The 24575-nt window shown below is 38.4% G+C and overlaps 1 protein-coding gene across 4 annotated transcripts in view; it reads right to left on the reverse strand.

The window, feature by feature from the left end:
• The window catches only part of myo9ab (myosin IXAb), a 157335-nt gene that overhangs the window by 41648 nt on the left and 91112 nt on the right, over positions 1 to 24575 (reverse strand). For all 4 annotated transcript variants that reach the window (XM_062993052.1, XM_062993055.1, XM_062993050.1 and 1 more), the window contains exons 7-11: positions 18922 to 19019; positions 17814 to 17940; positions 15319 to 15408; positions 6953 to 7069; positions 2984 to 3118 (exon numbers count right to left, since the gene is read on the reverse strand). In XM_062993052.1, coding sequence (XP_062849122.1) covers positions 2984 to 3118; positions 6953 to 7069; positions 15319 to 15408; positions 17814 to 17940; positions 18922 to 19019 — 567 coding nt within the window. The remainder of the gene's footprint in view (positions 1 to 2983; positions 3119 to 6952; positions 7070 to 15318; positions 15409 to 17813; positions 17941 to 18921; positions 19020 to 24575) is intronic.

Genomic DNA, 24575 nt, shown 5'->3' on the forward strand with positions numbered 1-24575 from the left:
CAGGGTAATGTCAGCATACCACCAAGAAGGACAAACCACATCCAACAGGATTAACTGTGGACGCAAGAGGAAGCTGTCTGAAAGGGATGTTCGGGTGCTAACCCGGATTGTATCCAAAAAAACATAAAACCACGGCTGCCCAAATCACGGCAGAATTAAATGTGCACCTCAACTCTCCTGTTTCCACCAGAACTGTCCGTCGGGAGCTCCACAGGGTCAATATACACGGCCGGGCTGCTATAGCCAAACCTTTGGTCACTCGTGCCAATGCCAAACGTCGGTTTCAATGGTGCAAGAAGCGCAAATCTTGGGCTGTGGACAATGTGAAACATGTATTGTTCTCTGATGAGTCCACCTTTACTGTTTTCCCCACATCCGGGAGAGTTACGGTGTGGAGAAGCCCCAAAGAAGCGTACCACCCAGACTGTTGCATGCCCAGAGTGAAGCATGGGGGTGGATCAGTGATGGTTTGGGCTGCCATATCATGGCATTCCCTTGGCCCAATACTTGTGCTAGATGGGCGCGTCACTGCCAAGGACTACCGAACCATTCTGGAGGACCATGTGCATCCAATGGCGGTGCCGTGTATCAGGATGACAATGCACCAATACACACAGCAAGACTGGTGAAAGATTGGTTTGATGAACATGAAAGTGAAGTTGAACATCTCCCATGGCCTGCACAGTCACCAGATCTAAATATTATTGAGCCACTTTGGGGTGTTTTGGAGAAGCGAGTCAGGAAACGTTTTCCTCCACCAGCATCACGTAGTGACCTGGCCACTATCCTGCAAGAAGAATGGCTTAAAATCCCTCTGACCACTGTGCAGGACTTGTATATGTAATTTCCAAGACGAATTGACGCTGTATTGGCCGCAAAAGGAGGCCCTACACCATACTAATAAATTATTGTGGTCTAAAACCAGGTGTTTCAGTTATTTTGTCCAACCCCTGTATATATATATATATATATATATATATATATATATATATATATAAATGCTGCTCTATGAAATATTGTTTCTGCTGTATGTAAAGATGTTCAGCTCTATGAGTTTTTAAAACACACTTTTAAAATGCACTTAATTTTATCACATCAAGTATCTGTGAAATGACGCATCATTTCCATAAAGAAACCCTACTGCAAGTCTCAGTGGTTTAGGTGTAATAAACTGAAAAAACCCTCTTTAGGTGATTTTAATAGCTCTTTTCCCAGGCTTGTAAAGAAAAACCACAAATGGGTTTAGGTCACAGCAGAAAGCAAAGAGACACAGTGTCATTTGTCACTGGCAAAAGTGCATCAATGTCACTGGCAGAGTGAGTTATCTTCCTTGACAGTTAAACCACACATAAGTCAGATAATGCACCCACTCTGCCTTTAACCACACACTGCAGCTAATGGGACAATGACGCACAGTCATTATTCCTCCAAGGCATTTTAATAGACCCAGGGTGTATAACAGTGTTTGTCTGGAGAGTTCCATGTAGCCGTGGTCCTTAGAGCAGCTGTCATCATGTGTCTGGTCTGATTAGAGCCTCTTGAGGATTTCTGCAGTCATCCATGCTTTATAAAACCACTGAGGCTAACTGTAATGAAACTAATTCTAGCCTAATAAAATTAAACAGCACTGACAAGGCAAGACAGCAAACATGATCAAGTGGTTGTTGAGAATAAAATGCTGTATTATTAATCTTTTATTAATTTTTAAACAAACACAGACATGAATCTGTTGTGAAATGTACTGAGCTACAAATTTCATGGATAACATAAAAAAATGCATGAATCAGAAGAAAAGCAGTACTTTCACATACTGTAAGGACATAAAAGCCTACTACACCTTTCACAGCAAATTCCTACACATCCCTACTGTTCATTTTTAAAATCATGCATCTTTATCAGTGCTTTAACAATGCAATTTCCCAGATCATCAATTCTTCTCTCTCAGCCTCTCAGGAGGATTGAAATTATATGTTATGTCAATCATGTATTGTGGGCTTCCAAACAATCCCAGTGAATTTCAGCAACAGCTAATGAATGCAACATGGTCATAAGTTAGAGATATTTTGTAACCTGGTGCCACACAGTCCCAGGGATGATTTGTGGTTTTATTCACTTCTCTTGATCCATCGAATAATTTTTACTAACAGGGATGTTTAAGTTTTTTTATTTTTTAACTCTGTTTATTATGAAGTTCAAAAACAAACGCCATCACTTTTCTACAGTCACCTTTTGATGCATTTTTCCCAGCACCATACCAACTTTTTAATGCCATCAGCAAAAAATTATTTTGGGTGAGCGCTTAGCCACTGATGCACCGCTGCTTTCACATCATCATCACATGAAAATCTTCCTCCCCTTAAAAAAGCTTCTTTGAGCAGTCCAAAAAAATGGAAATCAGATGGTGCTAAATCCGGACTATAAGCTCTCTATCTCTCTCTCAGTCTCTCAGACACGACCAATTACTACTCCTCCCGCCCTCACCATTTCCAATGAAAATATAAAAGTGCTGAAACTTTTTGAACATCAATCGTAGTATTCTTTCATCACTTTGCCTATAGAACTTAGCAAAGTAAAAGGTTAAATGTTAAGCCAAGATTCTTCCATTCCAAAACGACTGAGGCCAGTGTAATCTTGGGAACACACCTTAATATTGTCTTGATTTCTTGTCTGCATGGTTAGGTTTTTGTCCTGACAATTTTGATACCCAAATTTAGTTTGAAGCAGGCTGGGGTAAAGAAACTGTATGTTGTCAGGATTGATGATATAGGGATGGTGCAGTTTGTAGCACCTTAAACACATTAAGTAAGAGATTACTCATATTTCAAGACAGCCAACCGACTGATAGACCCGCTGAGGATTCAAACCCTGAATCACAGCGGTAGTGGGCTAGTATAATAAGCAGTGCCACCCATGTGCCTGCATTCCCTATAACGTCAGGTTTAAATAAGAAAGTGAAAGGGTTAAAGACAAGAGAGAGACATACCTGCTCTAATTTAAAGACGTGTTGGTTAAAGTAGTGTTGCAGTCTCTCATTGGCAAAGTTGATGCAGAACTGCTCAAAGCTGTTGTTCTCATAGTCCTCAAAGCCAAAGATATCCAGCACCCCAATAGACAAGAGCTGAAAGAGAAGTTATTGCAAATAAAGTTAATAACAATGACTTAGTAATAATTATATACTGCATCCATTAAAAACTGTATTCTTAGCTGATTCACCTTTTTAAAAGATTTCTTTAACAAATCCATCATAAATGAAGTTGTGAGGACACATCTGATATCACTATATTTGATAGAGTTTAAATGAAAAACAAGTAAAAACTTAAGTTATGTAATTAATGAGATAAACTCTATAAAAAAATCATAGTTCAAATAACGTGCTTGCCTTGTAAAACAGCCTTTTATTCCACTCTAAACTAATATTAGTTTTACTCAATTATCATACACTCTATGGCCAAAAGTATTTGGACACCTAACCATAAGCTTGTTGGACATCACATAAAAAAAAAATTATATTAATATAGATATTAAATCCATGTGATCCAACAAATGTAAGAAGTCACTCTTCTGAGAAGCCTTCTCACAAGACTTTGAAGTATGGCTGTGGGAATTTGTGTCAGTTTAGTCAAAACAGCATTAGTACGGTTGGTCAAGAAAGCCTCAATTGATGTTTCAGTTCAATCTAAAGCTGTTCAGTGGGGCTGAGGTCAGGGTTCTGTGCCGGTCACTGAAGTTTCTCTAATCCAAGCTTTTCTTCATGTCTTTTTAGAGCTTGCTTTGTGCACATGGGCACAGTAACCCTAGAACATGAAAGGGCCTTCTATAAACTGTTGCTACAAAGTTGGAAGCATATAATTGATTTATTACACCTGTACGCAACTGATGTGGCTAAAACACATGAACTCAATAATTAGAAGGGGTGTCTCAATACTTTTGTCCATATAGTGTAGAATTCACATATCTGTGTAATAAACACAGCGTAGGCTAATCCTTTAGCTTTAACCTCTCTTTCCCCAGCATGATGACAAATACCACAGTACTAGGAAATCCCCAAGCTGTTCACAAAGAAAAAGTACAAGGGGTCATAATGACTATTCCACAGACAGAGGGAAACAACCACAAGAGAGGAGAAATGGTTTTGTCCACCGGATGCTCACTGAGCATAAATCGCCACACACGTCTGCACATCTGCCTGGAATTAAGTTCAACTGATTAAGGTATTATGTAAAGCAAGACATAATAGCCAGTGATAGCTCAGTGGTTAAGGTACTGGACTAGTAAACAGAAGGTTGCCGGTTCAAGCCCCGACACCACCAAGTTGCCACTGTTGGGTCCCTGAGCAAGGCCCTTAACTCTCAGTTGCTCATTGTGTAAGTCGCTTTGGATAAAAGCGTCTGCTAAATGCTGAAAATGTAACTGTAAATGTAAGCAAGACAAGAAATAGCTAAAAGGGAAAAAGGCATAATGGTGCTGAAAGAATTGCATAAAAATCCTCAGCATAACAGATGTCCCAGCTACAAAAGATCAGTATGAGGGCATGTGTGTGAATATTTAAATAAATTTACTTTTAATAAATCATTATTATCTACATTAAGATAGCTGGTTTCTAATCCAATATAATGTTTCCTTATTCAGTTTACACTGGTGTTGTGTAGAAGTGTCTAACAGCAGCGCTGCTGTGTCTGATCCACTCATACCAGCGCAACACACACTTACACACCCCACCACCATGTCATTGTTACTGCAGGGCTGAGAATGATCCACCACCTAAATAATACCTGCTCTGTGGTGGCCCTGACCATTGAAGAACAGGGTGAAAGCAGGCTAAAAAGGTACAGTAGTGTTCAAAAAAATAGCAGTGATTTTAAAAAAGCGAATAAAGCACAAATTCATTATAATAACTTTTATTTCCATAAATGCAAACACACTGAAAATACTACACTTTCAATTCTAAATCAAAACATTAACAACATTTAGCCAGTTTGTGTTCATCCTTTACAGAAAGTTAAGAAAAATGAATATTAGGCTGTTCAAAAAAATAGCAGTGCAGCATTTTTCTTTAAAAACTCTTGGTTTTTAAAAAAAGTTTATAGAAAATTATCTATAAACTGAAAAAAATGTTTGAGGTTTCACTTTACTTTAAATGACTGAACTAATATTTAGTGGCATAACAATTTTTTTCTGAGATCTGTGTTGCATGGCGTCGACCAACTTCTGGCACCTCTGAACAGGTATTCCAGTCCAGGATGATTACACTACATTCCACAGTTCTTCTGCATTTTTGGGTTTTGCCTCAAAAAACGCGTTTCAGATGTCATAACACCAGTTCTCTCTGGGATTGAAGTCAGGGGATTGGGCTGGCCACTCTATTACCTCAATCTTGTTTGTCTGTAACCAAGATGTTTTGGGTCATTGTCATGTTAAAACACCCATTTTAAGGACATTTCTTTTTCGACATAGGGCAACATGATCTCCTCAAGTATTCTGATATATTTAAACTGATCCATGATCCCTCGTATGTGATAAATAGGCGTAACACCATGGTATGATAAACATCCCCATATCATCATTTTGTACCACTACCTTCACAGTGAACTTTGGCTTGAATTCAGTGCTCGATGGTCGTCTCACATACTGTCTACGGCCACTAGACCCAAAAGGAACAAGTTTGCTTTCATCAGTCCACAAATGTTGAGCCATTTCTCTTTGGACCAGTCAGTGTGCTCCTTGGCAAATGTTAACCCATTCAGGGTGTCTTTTTCTTAACAACGGGACTTTGCAAGGAGTTCTTGCTGGTAACTTGGCTTCACTTAATCATCTTCTGTACTCACTGGTAACTTCAGATGTTCCTTGATCTTTCTGGAGGTGATCATTGGCTGAGTATTTGCCATTTTGGCTTTTCTTCGATCCTTTCGAACAGTAGTTCCACGCTTCCTTCTGCATCTTCCAGGTTTTGGTTGTCACTTCAAGGCATTTGAGATCATTTTAGCTGAGCAGCCTATAATTTGCTGCACTTCTCTGTATGTTTTTCCCTCTACAATCAACTTTTTAATCAAAGTACACTGTTCATCAGAACAATGTCTGGAACAACCCATTTTACCCAGTATTTCAGAAGGAAATGCGCTATGACCAACCTGTGCAACATTTGCCACCCTCCTACATTAATTAAATAAGGGCCAAAATTGACACCCGTTCTTCTGCAGAATGAATGACTTCACCAATTGAACTCCTCACTGCTATTATTTTGAACAAGCCCCTTTCAATCAATGCTTCGATTACTCAGAATGAACGGCATGCATGTCCTAATTGTTGGGTTTGTTTTGTTTTCATTACTCTACTACACTTTCAAGTGAATTTTTTGCTATGTAGAAATATCACTTCTACTAAAAACAGTGATTTGTCAGGTTAATGGCATTGGACTGCTATTTTTTTGAACACCACTGTATGTAGAGAGACAGCTGGACTACAGTCATTAATTGTAGAACTATAAAGTGCTCCTATATGGTAAGTGGAGCTGATAAAATGGACAGTGAGTGTAGAAACAAGGCACCTCCTTTTAATGTTATGGCTGATCGGTGTATACTGGTGACATATGTTGGCTGTGTAGTAGCGTCATCTGATTTTGCTAGTGGTGTAATACAGTTAGCTGTTTGTGCTGGTGGTGTACGCTGGTGGTTAGCTGAATACTGGTAACAGGTGCTAATAGAGTAAACTGTGCAGCTGTCTCATCATTTAAATTATTTTAACCATAGAACTACAATTGCCAGATACTCATTATTTTTGTATTTGGATTGAGATTGGGACAAAAAAATAATTGGGGCTACTTCATGTAATTAAAATAAATCCCCTCCTATTTGACACAGTTGTTATAAAAGAGATTATGTTTCTATGTAAGTTGCAGGGCTAATTAACTGAATTAATTAATTAGGAGATGAATGAAACAGAAAAGCATTTTTACCTTGGCCGAGTCCTCCAGGGCTTTGTTATTAAGAAGTGCATGATTAGTGCGAAAGACAATCCAGTCAAAGAGAGCTCCATACAGAGATTTAGCCATGGAATCTCGCACTGTAACAGCCTATAACACAAACACAGCATGCCTGTTAATATAATTTTTAAAAAAGTTAAAAAGATAAAGAGCTGTAATCGCTAACCGTGCGCCTTACCTTTTAGTTTGCCTCCAATTCCTTCCTACATTCATACTTCTATAGCACTACCCATCAACTCAACAATGCACAAACCCCCCTGCTCATTTCTGGATTGTGGTCAGTCACATTCATCTGAATTGTAACAGCTTTTTTAACACCTCCCAAACATGGGGGAGATTTTAAAACACTTAAAATAGTAAAAACAGACCACGGTCTTCTGGATTATGTCTATTATTTCTCTCTCTTGCATTCCCTTTCATGTTTTTAAGGTAAGATCAAAGCTGTAGAATTTAGGAGGATTTAATCCGATCATATGAACATTCTAAAAATTAAAGAGACTGAAAACTAAGTTTAAATGTGTGATTGAACTTCAGGATTTATGTCATTGCCATTCTGTTTATCTAAGACTCCCCTGGCTTTAAGTTTAGATAGACATACAAAACACCTTGTGGACTGCTGAGCAGCATTAACTTGCTAAGTTACCACACACCCTTCCTTTTTACAAATGATAAAAGAAGAGCTGAACTATAAATAAAGAAGTAAACTGAAATAAGAATCTGCCCGATCTTCTTTTTTGCCCAAGATAAAAGAAGATGAGTAATGAAAGACATGAAGATAACTATACTGAGCAAGTCATTTAGAAAACATAATAAATAAATGGAAAGTTTCAGTATTGTGTGTTGTGTATTAGTATGTGTGGGCATCCTATAAATATCTGGGTGTTCACACTGATGCCAAACCTGGATAAAGTAGGGGCACAAAAAAATTAGAGAAAGATTTTTAGATTTTTATGATTTACCAAAGTGTAATGAAGTTTACTGTTTTAACTATATCTTTTAACTACTTTTTTTTCTCCTGCCCTGTCACATTTTTGGTTTAGGTGCTGCTACTGGCATTTTATTTCTCCCTATTACTTAACAAAGTATCTATCTATCCATCCATCCATCCATCTATCTATCTAATTCCTGTTGTAACAAAATTAGTTTTTAAATAGGGTAGTAATGTAATGAATACTGGAGTATCTCATTTGGCTGAATGGATGTACCTCGTTGACCAGAGCTGTTAAACAAATATAACATTTAGTCTCTTTGTCCTGTCAGAATTATTTTGGCTGCTCTCATATTTAGAAGTTGTCACAGTGTATTATTCTGGTCCACATACCTGACAGTTTTTACATTGGATACCCTTCCTGGCGTAACCCTCCTTTTTTATCTAGGCTTGGGACCGGCAGTGATAACACAATGACAGGTGCACCTTCCAGTGGCTATACTAGTAATAATAAATAATACATTATTTAATATTAATTACATGCTTTAAACAGATTGTGATAAAGTAAGGTCCATAAAGACATGGTGTGATGAGTTTGGTATACAGGAACATCAGTGGCCTGCACAGAGCCCTAACCTCAATACTATTGGACCATTAATAAATCAGTGCTTGACCTCAAAAATACTTAAATTACTTAAATTGACACACATTTCAACTTTCCAAAATCTCACAGAAAGCCTTTTAAGAAAAGTGGAGCCTTATTTAGCAGCAATGAGGGGGTAAATTTCATATTATTTCCTATACTTCTATAATGGGCTGCCCCTCATGATTTGCTGTCCACATACTTTTGGACTACAGTGTATCTTCCTTTGACATTTAGTGAAGATGTCATGTACTGGGTGGAAAAGTGTTTGGTGCATACTGTGCATATTGTTTTGTGGTTTAATGAACATTTTTGTTATTTTATTCAACTACTCAATTTGTTCTTGAGAACATACTCAGAACAAAATCTTTCCAACTAATAGTAACATCTTTTATGATTAAACATATTCAACCTTCACACCCAGACATTTTTAAAATGGCATTGCTTTTACTGTCTATTAATTTATAATGACATGCTGTTTAACAAGCATTATTCACAGCACTTTATTCATTATTTACTTTACCGTTCCAGATAACAAAAAAATCTAACGTTTTGATGTGGGTAGGTGCACTGGAAGTACATTAACATACCAAAACAACAGAGGTTGAATACGGACCGGGCAAAGGAGCAACCTTACATGTGGCTTCATGTGAGCTATTGTGTTCCTAGCTGGGGCACAACCTACAAAGCGATTACAGACATGTAGCATACTAATGATCAAGGCTGTATGAACACAAGCCCTTCAACAAACCATTACTCGGATAAAAGGCTAGAGTAAAGTACTGTGTGATAGTGTAGAATTACAGTAAACCTTGTAAACAGAGACACCAAGCAAATTTACAATGAGAGAGCCATATTTAAAATTAGAGATGCAGTTTTGAGACAGAGATTGCTAGGAAAGCAACAGATCCCTAAGCAACTCTCAACCATTAAGTTTCTCAGCCTTAGTTTGGTGTGGATTTACTTCATGTAACAGGATTGTTAGACTCTATCCCAAAAAGACTGAATATTAGATTTTATGCAATGAGAATAAAAAGTTTGGCAAAGACAATGTAGCAATACAATAACCTAAGAGTCAGGACAAACTGTAAGCCCACCTTAGCTGGCAAAGCCAATCTAGCTAGGACTCATGTCACTTGCTTAATAAGTACCCATATGTGTCCAACAATTTTTGCAGAATCAGAATCAGACTTTTTTGGCCAAGTATGCTCACACAAGGAATTTTGTGTCTTTTACACACACACACAGACACACACACACACACACACACACACACACACACACACACACACACACACACACAGACAGACACACAGACACACACATACTCTCTCTCTAACACACACATTCATACCTGTAAACATTAGCATGTGTAATTCACATCATGGGTTAAAGGAGCAGTGTTCTGTGCAATATAAAAACTATAGAAAAATATATAAATAAGAAATGAAAAATGAATGTGAAAGACCAGTGCATGCAGTGTTGTGAGTCATTATATAAGTTAAATAAGTAATTTGAAGATTTACAAGTGTCCCGAGGATTAACAGTTCTGTAGTGTTCAATTGTTCATGAGTAAAATGGATTGTGGAAAAAAGCTTGTTTGTAGCCTGGTCGCTCTGGTTTTTATGTGGCTGAAGGGTCGGCCTGATGGAAGGCGCCGAAACAGGTTATGGCCAGGGTGATGATTTTAGTACATGGTTTAGTTTAGTACATGGTAGAGGAATAAAAAATGTGGCCAATCAAATGTACCTGGTTGGAAACATGGTATTTAGGAGGATATGTAGTCATTCATTCTAGTTCTCAACAGCCTATGATTACATTATGTTGGCAAGCCAACATGTTTCCTTCACATAGAATCTTTCTTAAACTGGCTGAATCATTATAATCATTACAAATGTCATTACAAAACCCTTGGCAAAAACATTTGCATTTAAACGTTTGTGATGGGTCTTTTACATCACTGTGTAGAAATTTTTGCTTACTCTTCTTTGCAGGGGTTTTGAACACAAACTGCCCTATTAAAGTCTTACTACACCATCTCAAAGGGATTTCAGTCAGGACTTTGACTTGGCCACTCTAAAACCTACATTTTGTTGCTTTTGAACTATTCAGAGATGGACCTGCTTGTGTGCTTTGGATCATCGCCCTGCTGCATAACCCTACTGTTCCTGAGAATAAAACCAATCTGACAGCCGGACATTCTCCTTCAGGATTTTCTAATAGAGAGCAGAACTAATGGTTGCATCAATCATGACAAGTTGTCTAGGACCTGGAGGAGCAAATCAGCCCCAGACCATCATTCTACCAGCCCCATGTTTGACTGGTGGTATGATGTTCTTATGGTGGATTGCAGTGTTAGTTTTAAAAATGGGATCCATGTCTTCCAAAAAGTTTCATCTTTGACATATTGGTCCACAGCATACTATCCCAAAAGTCTAGGGGTCATGTAGATGTTTTTTGGCAAATGCAGGACAAGCAGTTGTATTCTTTTAGGTCAGCAGTGGTTTGTGCCTTGCAGCTCTCCCATGAGAGGAGAGTCGAATGGGAGAGTTTGCCCAGTGTCTTTCTAATTGTGAAAATGTGTGTTTGTAAGGTCATGTATGTACATCAACTGTGAGGATCTGCCATGAACTAAAAGCTGCTGAAAAACAGGTTACACTCTTTACTAGAAAAACGATCTTTACTTTGCCGTGGGCTTAAAGGCTGCTGCACAGGAGAAATGTTTATGTCCATGTGATTAGCAACAAACGAAACAGGTTAAAATTTAGCCGTCCATATATTTAAATCTGCAATATTGCCGAGTAATAGTAAAATAAGACCAATGCTCCAATATTCAGCTTTGCAGATTCACAAAGGCACAATTTTGTTTAAGCTCAAGCAGTTCTGCTGCCGTATTTATTTTTCTATTTTCAGCTGAACTCTGGAAGCCAACCATGCCACATCCACCCCTGACATTACATAAAACGCCCCCCATTGTGAGTCAGTACCTACAACTTTAACATCAAGGTTTCAAATTATTTAATCAAATGTTCAGAACTATAGAAACACTCAACATCATATTATGTACTGATTAAACTACCAATTTTGTATATAATGCATTGTTAATAAATGAGGGAACATTGTTAATCCTCCCACTCTACATACACATTTTAGAGTTAAAAATAGTAAAAGCAATCAGTTTAATATTCAAACCAAACACAGAAGCCTTGATTACCATGTGATTGTAAGTGCATGCTTGAATCAGACAGGCTAGTGCTGGTTTTCACTGGACTGAGAAATGTGTAGGTTCAAAAGTAACAGTGCCGTCTATAGTATTTTTTCAATTTTTCAATTTTTATTGCATTTTCCCATCTGCCGCCATTACCCTGAACAATTACGCTCAGCCTCTGACATAAGCACAGTTATCTACCGCTTCTTTCATCTGGAGTCTCACAGACAGCGTCATGTACTGAGAGTCACACACTACTTTTCGTAATCAAACATCCCTCATGCAAAACCTAGGCCAGCCAGCAGAGCCAGCAATTGCAGCAGCAATGATGAACCCTTATGACCGTTCTTCTCCTCACACATTGCCAATCATGTCTGTGTAGACACTGGACTGGCCAACAGCACCACTCACATTCGAACCACAGATCTCAGCAATAGTGGGCAAGCGTGATTTACCACAGTGCCACAGAGCTGCCTAATAACACATTGTATTATTAGTCTTTGCATTCTCATGCTCTTTAGTGTGCCGTCATCTCTCTCCAGGGAATCGGTCAATGGATCGCTGTTCCACCCGAAGCCTCGACCGAAGAACAGCAAATAGATCGTAGTGCTTCGGCAGCGGCATCGCCAGTCACCGTGGCAGATCATGGAGAAGAGGCAGGGCTTATACTTCAAAAGTTGGACTGGCATCCATTCTGTGGTTTTGGGTCATTCTGGCGTTACCTCTGCTTTCCTTGTGGTTTGCTTTAGTTGATTAGTTGCATTTCGTGTTGTTTGTGCTTTCTGTGTATCTAGTGTTGGGGCCTGTGTTAGTGTGAGAGAGCCTGTCCTGTCATCTGTCTCCTATTAGTTATTTGTTTTATATAGCAATTGTAAACAGTCGTCCTCTACCCCCCCCCCCCCCCCCCCCCCCTCTGTAAATATCTGCACTTATCACCCATCTTGTTATTGCCTTCCATTATTATTTACAGTTTGAAAACCTGTTATATTTAAAACATTTCCACATCACCTTCACATTTTCCCTAGACTGGGTCGTAACATTATAAAATAATATTGCATTATTATGAACCTATAACAATTGTGGAACTTCAGAAAAGCCATTGCCAACATGGGACTTTATAAGAATCCCGTCATCTCTTCAGATGAAACTCTAGATTTTACTCAGAATGCATCAGTGTGTTGGAAACCATTATCTTTTCTGTTACTAATTCGATTGCTGATAGACTCACAAAAAGTCTAGGATCCATTTCTTTAGGTGTGTCTACAAGACTACAAGATATTTCTAGTCTACTGCTAAAGACTGCAAAGAAGCTCACTCAGCCTGGTGCCATTTTTTTTGTCTATTATTGGACCTGCATGTTTTCCACCCACAAAAAATGTCATCACACCAGTCCTAAAGAAACTAAGTACAGTTGACAATAATTAATACTGACCTTTAGCTTGAACGTCTGTCATAATAAAGTGTTCAGTAAAATACTGTACAAAGTGTCCATAGTCAAAGTCAATGTAAATCTGTCTTTAGACCTACTTCAGTTTGCTTATGGACAGTGGCATGACACTGAAGCAAATAGCAAAAAAATATCACTTTTTTGATCATGCTTTGTAGTTGCAAACCCACGTATTGTTACTAAAACTCAAAGAGATGAGTGTAAACCCTTTTGGTTTAGAAATGGGAATTTTCTTCCTAACCACATCCAGCATATAAACGTTAACAATTGCCCCTTTGACTCTAAATCTATCAGCACCAGTGCCATCCATGGTTATGTGAGCACCTGTTCTATTTATACTGTATATAATATGACTGTATAAACAGGTACCCACAATTACAATTGATACAAAGACTGTGGCAAATCAGACTAGTATGATAAAAGAGATAATAAAAGAACAGGTTCTGCCTAGTCATGTGATCCCAACAGTCTCATTCTAAACTTAAGCAAAATGAAGCATATAATCTTAGGTCAGTGGGTGACTGCAGTACAGTTATTACCCATGTCACCTATTAATTAGGCATGTTCTTATATATAGCTTAAAGTGTACATAGCTAACTCTTTGGCCTGTAACTCTAATTCTGAAAGGTTTCCTAGGTAACATCAGATGACATATTTTTTAAAAGACTGTAATAAATTGTCTAACATTGTCTTTTCGTTCTACTAAGTAGTCTTAGGGCTTGATCAGTGATGCTGCACAGGCACGTAATGACCGTTTATTTATTCTCCAGCCACTACTCATTTTTCCTTATAAGCTTTATGGCAACATTTACAAAAGTGACAAGTTTATGAACCGACATGGCTCGCCCATCTTATGCACTTTACCCCGTCAACTCCTACTCCCTGAAAGAAGGTATATAGTGACAAAGTGTTACCATTTTAAAAGAATTGTGTGTGCTTGTTAAATATTGTGTATTGTATAATACTGTACAATCTAGCAGGAATATAAAATGTATACACTTTTACATGCATGCATGTTTGTATGCATGTCTGTGTATGGGTGTGTGTCTATGTATGGGACTGTCTAATGTAGCAATTCCAATAATCTTTTCCCTAACTGTAGGAGCTAATTATTACCACTAACTAAGAGTGTGGGACTTTCTCTACAAATTTTACGTCATGTCCCAAAGCAACTTTAATTAGAGGTAGAGAAATATTTAAATTATTTTTGAAACTAACCCTAACAGTATCATCATAGAGGTTTGAATCCCAGCCTAGGCTTACAAATACAGAAGTTGCAACCTGAGCGCCGGTCCCAAGCCCAGATAAAAAGGAGGGTTTCATTAAGACAGGCATCTGGCGTAAAAACTGTGCCAAATCAAATATGAGAATGAATGGTCTGCTATGCTGACCCCTAATGGGAGCAGCCAATGGAATCACTTATTTATTACTTATATAATTTCTAGAAATAATACCCAAGATGCTGATATCTGAAAGTACAATAACATGTGGTGTTAGTTATTTAATACAGGGTGCAATGCAGAGCTGAATAAAGAACATGAATTAGGTTTCTGAATAACGGCTGACTAAAATACTTAGTAAGCCACAGGAGGTATTAGATCATACAGCATGGGAACAGTCTACTAATGGCACAATACAAAGACACTGCACACTGTGGACTAGAAACCATTACGGTTTTTTGAATTTATTGCGTATGTGTGCATCTAAAAGCTTATATAAACCTTGTGTCTGTGTTCTTTGAAACTGGTTCAGACTTTAGCAAAAGCATCAGTCTAGGACTGTCTGGGAAATTAACAGTTGACCAGAATAGTAAAAAGATGCTTAGCTGTGAACAAACAATTAAAAGCATAATTTGTGTGTATCATAATGTTACAAATGTTTAACAAGTGTTTTAAATTCCTTTTAGGGTAGTGGGTAATACTGCATTTTACAGCTTGGAATGCAGTATGTAATACTGTATGTCTCAGCTGCATTTATATAAACACAGCAGTGGAGAGGAAGCTCCACCCACACTGCTTCAAACACCACTCAGTGAGATGGGTAGTGAGTTTGAATGTTTCCTTTTCAAAAGTCCCATTTTGTATCAAATAAAAGAAGAAATATATAACTGTACCTCAGCTAGTTTATAAGGAACAATGAGACGCTCTCCCACTGTCACTGTCTTTCGTGTGGTCAGGGCTTCCAAAAGCATCTCTTCTTTTACCTGTATAAAGAAATGCATTCATATGAAACAGAGATACATACAGCCTGGTCATTCCTGCAGTCACCTTATTTTATAACAGTGAAATGTGATAAATAAGAGCAGGGCATTGGTAGCTCAGTGGTTAAAGTACTGTACTAGTAATCTGAGAATCGCTGGTTCAAACTCCACCACCACCAAGTTGTCAATGTTGGGCCCCTGAGCAAGGCCCTTAACCCCCAGATGCATGCATTGTACTCATTGACAATGTTTTCTAAATGTCATGTTTAAGGAACAGTTTTTTTTTAAATACATAATGAGGAGAAAATCTGTAATAAGAAATTACGCACAGATAGTCTCCTCAAAAATTATTGCCACTCCTGGTAAAGAAGGGTATTAGGCATATAAGAAATACACAAAGAAATTCACCTTTGGTGATTAAGCCTAATATAACATTAAAAACATGGGAAACATCCAACCTTTAATTGAAGTGAATTTATTCCAAGGCAATCATGGACTAATACCTGGAAATTTATATTGAATCTGTCTGCCGCTTAAAGTAAACCAAAATGTGTCACCATTCCAGCAGGACAATGATGCAAAACTAATGTCCAGATCAACACAAAACTGAAACTGACACTCAAAATTAAAGTTCTTTTCTCTAAAGTTCTTTCTTAGATTAATTAAAGTTAATCTAAAGTCTATAGAAAACCTGTGGTGTGAGCTAAAGAGTTCAGAAGAGAGGACCTAGGAGCCTAGACAATCTGGAGCAATACTGTAATTAGGAATGTCTCAAATTCCCTGCATTTGAGTATTTTCCAACCTAAAAAATAAGTGAGAAGGAATAAAGGAAATAATTAAGTGTTGTTATTTTGGCAAAGAGAGGTTGTACAAAGTAATTGCAGAGGTGCCATTAATTCAGACACGTGTTTTTTTTTTAAACATAATTATTGTTGCTTGCTTTATCTCTTAATAAACTGACTTTAATTAAAGTTAGTATGTTTTAAATTTTTTCAGTGTGATATTATGGTAAATCACCAAAAGGTGAGTTTCCTGGCTCTCTCTGCTTTGTTTTTTAGGCACCTTATTAATATTTGTCTGTGGCCTACAAAGTACTCCTTTAGTCAAAGATTTGTAGGAAACTTGGCACAGTGCATTTCTGTGGCTGGCATAAGAGGGAATTTGAAAACAAAAATTGTGCAAAAATGAAAACAACATACTGCTCAAGCTCCAAAAACATTTCATTTATCTAAAAAATATTTAAATATTTATATAATAGTTCAGACATTCTGGCCATAAATACAGCACTGGTTTTACTGCCTGGAGTGCCTAAACCAAAATGATGCCAACATGCGTAAAGCTACCAGCTTGTGGTAAATTAATAATAAGAACGATGTGCCCTATAACGATGTGCCTGGAAAGCACAAAAAATATTGCTCTAATTATGCTGAATGATTTCAAATATTTTGAACCAGTACATTTTAAAGGATCTTATAAATGACCATCATCAAAAACTCAGCATTTACAAGCCTAGATCATTTAATGGCTTCAACAACTTACATAAAAACATGTAAAACAAAGTTACTCTCAACTCCTTAATTAAAGCTAATTAAATAAAACTAAGATAGCTAAACAAAATGAAAATGAAATTAGGCTAGTGTCAAAAAGTGTTGGTAAAATGTAACACTGAATAGCCTTTATCACATAAGCAGCATATATAGCTCCACTGTATGCAAAGCCATGTAAGAGTGTCTTATTTGAAACATAAATCTGGGGATCTGTTTAATTCATTCCATTTTCACCAACTGCTTTATCTTGGTCAGAGTTAGACGTCAGCTGGAAACACTGACTGCAGGGCACGAATACAAGCCAGACAGGGCAATGCATTTCCTCCAATTTTCATGTTTTAAAAGGTATGGAAATATCAAATACATGTGGACCTACGTGGACCTGAGCAGAAAATACAAAATGCTTCTCAGATAATAACCAGGGTTAAGGAACCTTCTCTGGTAATAAGTGTTAAGATTTAGTTTTTGTGGGATAACAATATTCTAAGTTAAATTATACAAATTAGATGGTGAATTACTGTGGAGAAAAGCCATTTTCTTCTTCATTAAACCCAAATGTTTTACATTTAGTATTATATACGCCTGCATAATTTTGTTTCCATTTATGACTGTTCTAAAATGTACATCTGACCCAGTATAGCAAATAATGCATTTACTTTTTGAGACAATTTTTACTATACTGAAGTTAATGACTTCATCCTGAGTAACATTTTACTGCTCTTTTACACACCCATTAAAATACCAGATTAAGTTGGGTTTGGATATCTAGATGTTTCAATTAGCGTGTCCATTCTGGAAACACCTGAGCCAGGATCAAAGCACATCATAACAGTATATAATTACAACATAAATACATCTTACCTCCAGCAGTTCAGAAATGGTTGGAAGCACTTCAGAATTACAGATATCAATGGAGTCATCTCTGTAGGTCTTTTTCTTGTAGCGTATGTTCCCCAGAAGCAGAATAGCAGAGAGCAGTGAAAATATTCTGACAGAAAACAAGAAATAATCAAAATGAAGAAATACAGATTAATTATTGGATTATATTATACTGCATCAATCTGATACATGTCAATCACATCCTTTAAGAATAAAATAACAACAATATACATTAAGTAAGTCCCGAATTTTGATAAACAGTGATCTATTTATTTATGTTAATTGTGCACTGGATCAGAATATTTAATTGTTCCTAATAGTACAAATAACAGAAAACATAGGGAAATTGAGGAGACTGAGAAGAGACCATCTGAAAACAGGGCCTGGGCTGGCTTGTTTACATTTCTTCTGTTAGTCAAGATACAGACAATTTACCAGTGCTTAAGACTTGCACTACATTTTAGAACTTTAATGTAACTTTGTTAGACAGATTTTGTATGCTAATTTTTGATTGGATTTTTTTGTTGGCACGGTACTGAGCAGGTTAAAAAAGGGCAATTTAATATTTACTCAGACTGCTGTACTGATGTAACAATGGTAAATATAACATCACAAACATTGTGTTATCTCAAAAAATTAAGTATCATAATATGCAGAGCCTGCCATGTTTTTATTTGTGAGCAGCAATAACTGTAGTGGAGTGAAAGATTTTTGGGTGCATGTCTATGACCCGGCAAGCAGGAAGAATGTAAATAAGCAAGTCCAGTTCTGTCTTTTTTTGGATGCTGTTGTCTTAGTGTTATGAAGCACCTCCTTCTGACATATTTAGGCTTTCTTTTATTGCATTTTATTGTTTCAAGACATTTAAAACCCTCAGTGGTTAGGGTACTGGAGTAGTCATCAGAAGGTTGCTGGTTCAAGCCCCACCACTGCGACCTTAACCCTCAATTGCTCAAACTGTATTCAGTCATAATTGTAAATCACTTCAGATAAAAGCGTCCACTAAATGCTAGAATTCTAATGATATGTGAAGTTAAACACAAGTGGTGATGTGTATTGAGTGACGAACAGTAACTTAAGTTCTTCCTACTGTTTACGGGTGGCTGGCAGGAAGCCCACCATCTCCATAGCTAGCTGAAGCCTCTCAAAGTCGTGCTTCAGATCTTCTCCTTCCACAGTGAAACAGTCCTAAAAAGCCAAAGAGTTAACACATTAGAAGAGTTCAAGCACTATCTACAAATGTTTCATGTCTACTGCCTGTTTAATGATTCTCCTGATTCTTGAAATTGGATTTGTAAATTTTTCTATATTTCAAAAATCTAAAGATTTTTAAACATACCAAAGTCCTTCCATTGCTGTTTTTCGGTTACTATGTTTTAAAAGGTCAGTTTGGTTGCTGAATATTACATCAGTATTACATCAGCATTGGTATCAGTCAATAGTCAGAGAGTGGAAGAGTCTGTGAGAGTGTGTGTGTGTGTGTGTGTGTGTTTTAGCAGCATTTTGTTGCTTAACATTAGTTAGAGCATGTACATAAACAGTGAGTGTATGTATATGATTGCACATTTTCCTCAGATGGCTTACCCACCCAGGTTATCATTATCACATACCAGGGCTCCTGTTAAAGCTTGAGCTCTGGCCCAGAAACCTTTTTACACCTCATCAAAACCTATTCATTTTCTCCTTTCATGGCGTAACATAGGGAAACCCAGTTCTGTTAGTTTATACATACTCTTCCAATTTAAACGCTGACTTGCAGAGTTCGTCGGCCAACTGACAGTATTGCATACATTAAAACGTGTTGGAAAAACAAAGCCTGTGTGTCTGGGAGAAAGAGATTGAGCTACTGGCAAAACACCAAACCCTAATAGTAGTTTATCAAAGAGAAAGAAGGGAGGTTCTTGATGTTTATGTTGGTGCTGAACGCTATGTTCTTCTTTCATTCAATCTTTTCTTTTCATGCTTTTCTTTCTTTTTTCACTTTTCCTATCCACAAAGACGACTTCTTTTAAACCTTAACCTGGTTTAAAGACTTGGATTTAAAGGTGACATGAGAATATTAAAATAAAGAAAACATTATTATTGTACGACACATATATTACATGGCCAGAATTATGTGAAAAACTATTCAAATATTACAACTACCCCCACTGCTAACATTGTCTTAAAAGCATGCATAGAGTCACACAAGCTTGCTTAAAGAAAGCAACCTTCAAAAAAGCAAAAAACCCATTAAATTAAATGCATACCAACAAGTTCCAAATTGTGCATGTGGACCATGCTGTATTATCTTTTCTTGACTGAGCAAGCCACAGAAAAGCCTAGGTGGCATAAAAGCACACTGCTACTGGACCCTGATGCTGATAAACTAGGTTTTCAGAATGATAAGTCATGCTGGTGAGGTGGATGCCAAAAGGCTAACCTCTTGTAGAACAGAAATGTGACTATTGAGTTACAAACTTTTTAAAATTAGAAGTTCATAAGCAAGTATGGCTGTCAAACATGCATCAGTGTCTACATACATCTGGCCATGTATTTATTTATTTTCATTTAAATTTTTAGCACTGCATTATCCTGGCCAGGGTCACGTTGGGTTTGGTTTCCAGTGGAATTAATGTGTGCAGTGCAGAAACACACATCAGGCAAGATGCTAATCCACTGATCCACTGCTGGGCCTTGCCCTCAACCCCCCGGGCATATCCAATTATGTGTACACACCCAACTGGCCAATAGCACCACTGGGGATTTAAACCCTGGAACCCAGTGGAATTGGGCTATAACAGAATTACTGAACCAGACTAAGGTTAAAAAGAAATCGTCTTTGTGGATAATACACAGATTATTATAAGTATTTCATCACTTTTGCTCTGGTGCTTTCCACAATGGACAGGACGGGGTTTGTGGCTTCTCTGTCCTAGGACCACTGTCATAGAGAACTCACAACGGCTGTCTGTGAGCACCTCTTGTTGTTTCAATGGTATTTCAACTCAAGCATCTGGCCGGGATCAATAAAGTATTCTGATTCTGATTGATTCTGATAATGAAGTCTCTCAGGTCTTTAATCTGATCATATCTGCTGTATTCACATGTGTACTATGAATATCTACCATCACCCCAACGTTTATAATATATCTGTGACCTTGACATGCAAAATTATTATAGGCAGAGCAACACCCAATTATTTATTTTTTTGGTGTGGATATATATATATATATAGACTTGGCTAAGAGCCAAATCATTATGGCCAGATGCTTGAGTTGAAATACCATTGAAACAACAAGAGGTGCTCACAGACAGCCGTTGTGAGTTCTCTATGACAGTGGTCCTAGGACAGAGAAGCCACAAACCCCGTCCTGTCCATTGTGGAAAGCACCAGAGCAAAAGTGATGAAATACTTATAATAATCTGTGTATTATCCACAAAGACGATTTCTTTTTAACCTTAGTCTGGTTCAGTAATTCTGTTATAGCCCAATTCCACTGGGTTCCAGGGTTTAAATCCCCAGTGGTGCTATTGGCCAGTTGGGTGTGTACACATAATTGGATATGCCCGGGGGGTTGAGGGCAAGGCCCAGCAGTGGATCAGTGGATTAGCATCTTGCCTGATGTGTGTTTCTGCACTGCACACATTAATTCCACTGGAAACCAAACCCAACGTGACCCTGGCCAGGATAATGCAGTGCTAAAAATTTAAATGAAAATAAATAAATACATGGCCAGATGTATGTAGACACTGATGCATGTTTGACAGCCATACTTGCTTATGAACTTCTAATTTTAAAAAGTTTGTAACTCAATAGTCACATTTCTGTTCTACAAGAGGTTAGCCTTTTGGCATCCACCTCACCAGCATGACTTATCATTCTGAAAACCTAGTTTATCAGCATCAGGGTCCAGTAGCAGTGTGCTTTTATGCCACCTAGGCTTTTCTGTGGCTTGCTCAGTCAAGAAAAGATAATACAGCATGGTCCACATGCACAATTTGGAACTTGTTGGTATGCATTTAATTTAATGGGTTTTTTGCTTTTTTGAAGGTTGCTTTCTTTAAGCAAGCTTGTGTGACTCTATGCATGCTTTTAAGACAATGTTAGCAGTGGGGGTAGTTATATATATATATATATATATATATGTAAGTTTACCCCCTTACAAAGACTTGAACAGTCTATAATTTTTATGGAAGGTTGATTTTAACAGAGAGAGACAGAATATCAACAAAAAATCCAGAAAAAAAACATTAAATAAAAGTTATAAATTAATTTGTATTTAATTAAGGGAAATAAGTATTTGATCCCCTACCAACCAGCAAGAATTCTGACCCCCACAGACCGGTTATGTGCCCATGAGGCACACAAATTAGTCCTGTCCCTGTATAAAAGACTACTGTCACAGAATCAGTTTCTTCCATTCAAATCTCTCGACCACCATGGGCAAGACCAAAGAGCTATCAAAGGACGTCAGGGACAAGATTGTAGACCTGCACAAGGCTGGAATGGGCTACAAGACCATCAGCAAGAAGCTTGGTGAGAAAGAGACCACTGTTGGTGCGATAATTCGAAAATGGAAGAAATACAAGATCACAGTCAATCACCCTCACTCTGGAGCTCCATGCAAGATCTCACCTGGTGGGGTAAGAATGATTCTGAGAAAGGTGAGGTCAGTCCAGAATTACACGGGAGGAGCTTGTCAATGATCTCAAGGGAGCTGGGAGCAGAGAAATGCTGGATATGACCCCAAGAACACCACCCCCACCGGGCATTTCTTTGCCTCCAAACACGGCGAGTGGAGTTGATGCCAAAGAGCTCAATTTTGGTCTCATCTGACCATATCACATTCTCCCAAGCTTTCTCTGAATCATTCAGGTGTTCATTGACAAACTTCAGACGGGCCTGTACATGAGCCTTCTTGAGCAAAGGGACTTTGCGGGCACTGCAGGATCTCAATCCATTACGGCGAAGTGTGTTACTAATGGTTTTCTTGGTGACTGTGCTCCCAGCTCCCTTGAGATCATTGACAAGCTCCTCCCGCGTAATTCTGGACTGACCTCACCTTTCTCAGAATCATTCTTACCCCACCAGGTGAGATCTTGCATGGAGCTCCAGAGTGAGGGTGATTGACTGTGATCTTGTATTTCTTCGAATTATCGCACCAACAGTGGTCTCTTTCTCACCAAGCTTCTTGCTGATGGTCTTGTAGCCCATTCCAGCCTTGTGCAGGTCTACAATCTTGTCCCTGACGTCCTTTGATAGCTCTTTGGTCTTGCCCATGGTGGTCGAGAGATTTGAACGGAAGAAACTGATTCTGTGACAGGAGTCTTTTATACAGGGACAGGACTAATTTGTGTGCCTCATGGGCACATAACCGGTCTTTTCTGGATTTTTTGTTGATATTCTGTCTCTCTCTGTTAAAATAAACCTTCCATAAAAATTATAGACTGTTCAAGTCTTTGTAAGGGGGTAAACTTACAAAATCAGCAGGGGATCAAATACTTATTTCCCCCACTGTATATATATACAGTGTATCACAAAAGTGAGTACACCCCTCACATTTCTGCAAATATTTCATTATATCTTTTCATGGGACAACACTATAGACATGAAACTTGGATATAACTTAGAGTAGTCAGTGTACAGCTTGTATAGCAGTGTAGATTTACTGTCTTCTGAAAATAACTCAACACACAGCCATTAATGTCTAAATAGCTGGCAACATAAGTGAGTACACCCCACAGTGAACATGTCCAAATTGTGCCCAAATGTGTCGTTGTCCCTCCCTGGTGTCATGTGTCAAGGTCCCAGGTGTAAATGGGGAGCAGGGCTGTTAAATTTGGTGTTTTGGGTACAATTCTCTCATACTGGCCACTGGATAATCAACATGGCACCTCATGGCAAAGAACTCTCTGAGGATGTGAGAAATAGAATTGTTGCTCTCCACAAAGATGGCCTGAGCTATAAGAAGATTGCTAACACCCTGAAACTGAGCTACAGCATGGTGGCCAAGGTCATACAGCGGTTTTCCAGGACAGGTTCCACTCGGAACAGGCTTCGCCAGGGTCGACCAAAGAAGTTGAGTCCACGTGTTCGGCGTCATATCCAGAGGTTGGCTTTAAAAAATAGACACATGAGTGCTGCCAGCATTGCTGCAGAGGTTGAAGACGTGGGAGGTCAGCCTGTCAGTGCTCAGACCATAGGCCGCACACTGCATCAACTCGGTCTGCATGGTCGTCATCCCAGAAGGAAGCTGACGCACAATAAAGCCCGCAAACAGTTTGCTGAAGACAAGCAGTCCAAGAACATGGATTACTGGAATGCTCTGTGGTCTGACGAGACCAAGATAAACTTGTTTGGCTCAGATGGTGTCCAGCATGTGTGGCGGCGCCCCGGAGAGAAGTACCAAGACAACTGTATCTTGCCTACAGTCAAGCATGGTGGTGGTAGCATTATGGTCTTGGGCTGCATGAGTGTTGCTGGCACTGGGGAGCTGCAGTTCATTGAGGGACACATGAATTCCAACATGTACTGTGACATTCTGAAACAGAGCATGATCCCCTCCCTTCGAAAACTGGGCCTCATGGCAGTTTTCCAACAGGATAACGACCCCAAACACAACCTCCAAGATGACAACTGCCTTGCTGAGGAAGCTGAAGGTAAAGGTGATGGACTAAACCCAATTGAGCACCTGTGGCGCATCCTCAAGTGGAAGGTGGAGGAGTTCAAGGTGTCTAACATCCACCAGCTCTGTGATGTCA

Source organism: Trichomycterus rosablanca, chromosome 1, assembly GCF_030014385.1.
Source record: "Trichomycterus rosablanca isolate fTriRos1 chromosome 1, fTriRos1.hap1, whole genome shotgun sequence".
NCBI lineage: Eukaryota > Metazoa > Chordata > Actinopteri > Siluriformes > Trichomycteridae > Trichomycterus > Trichomycterus rosablanca.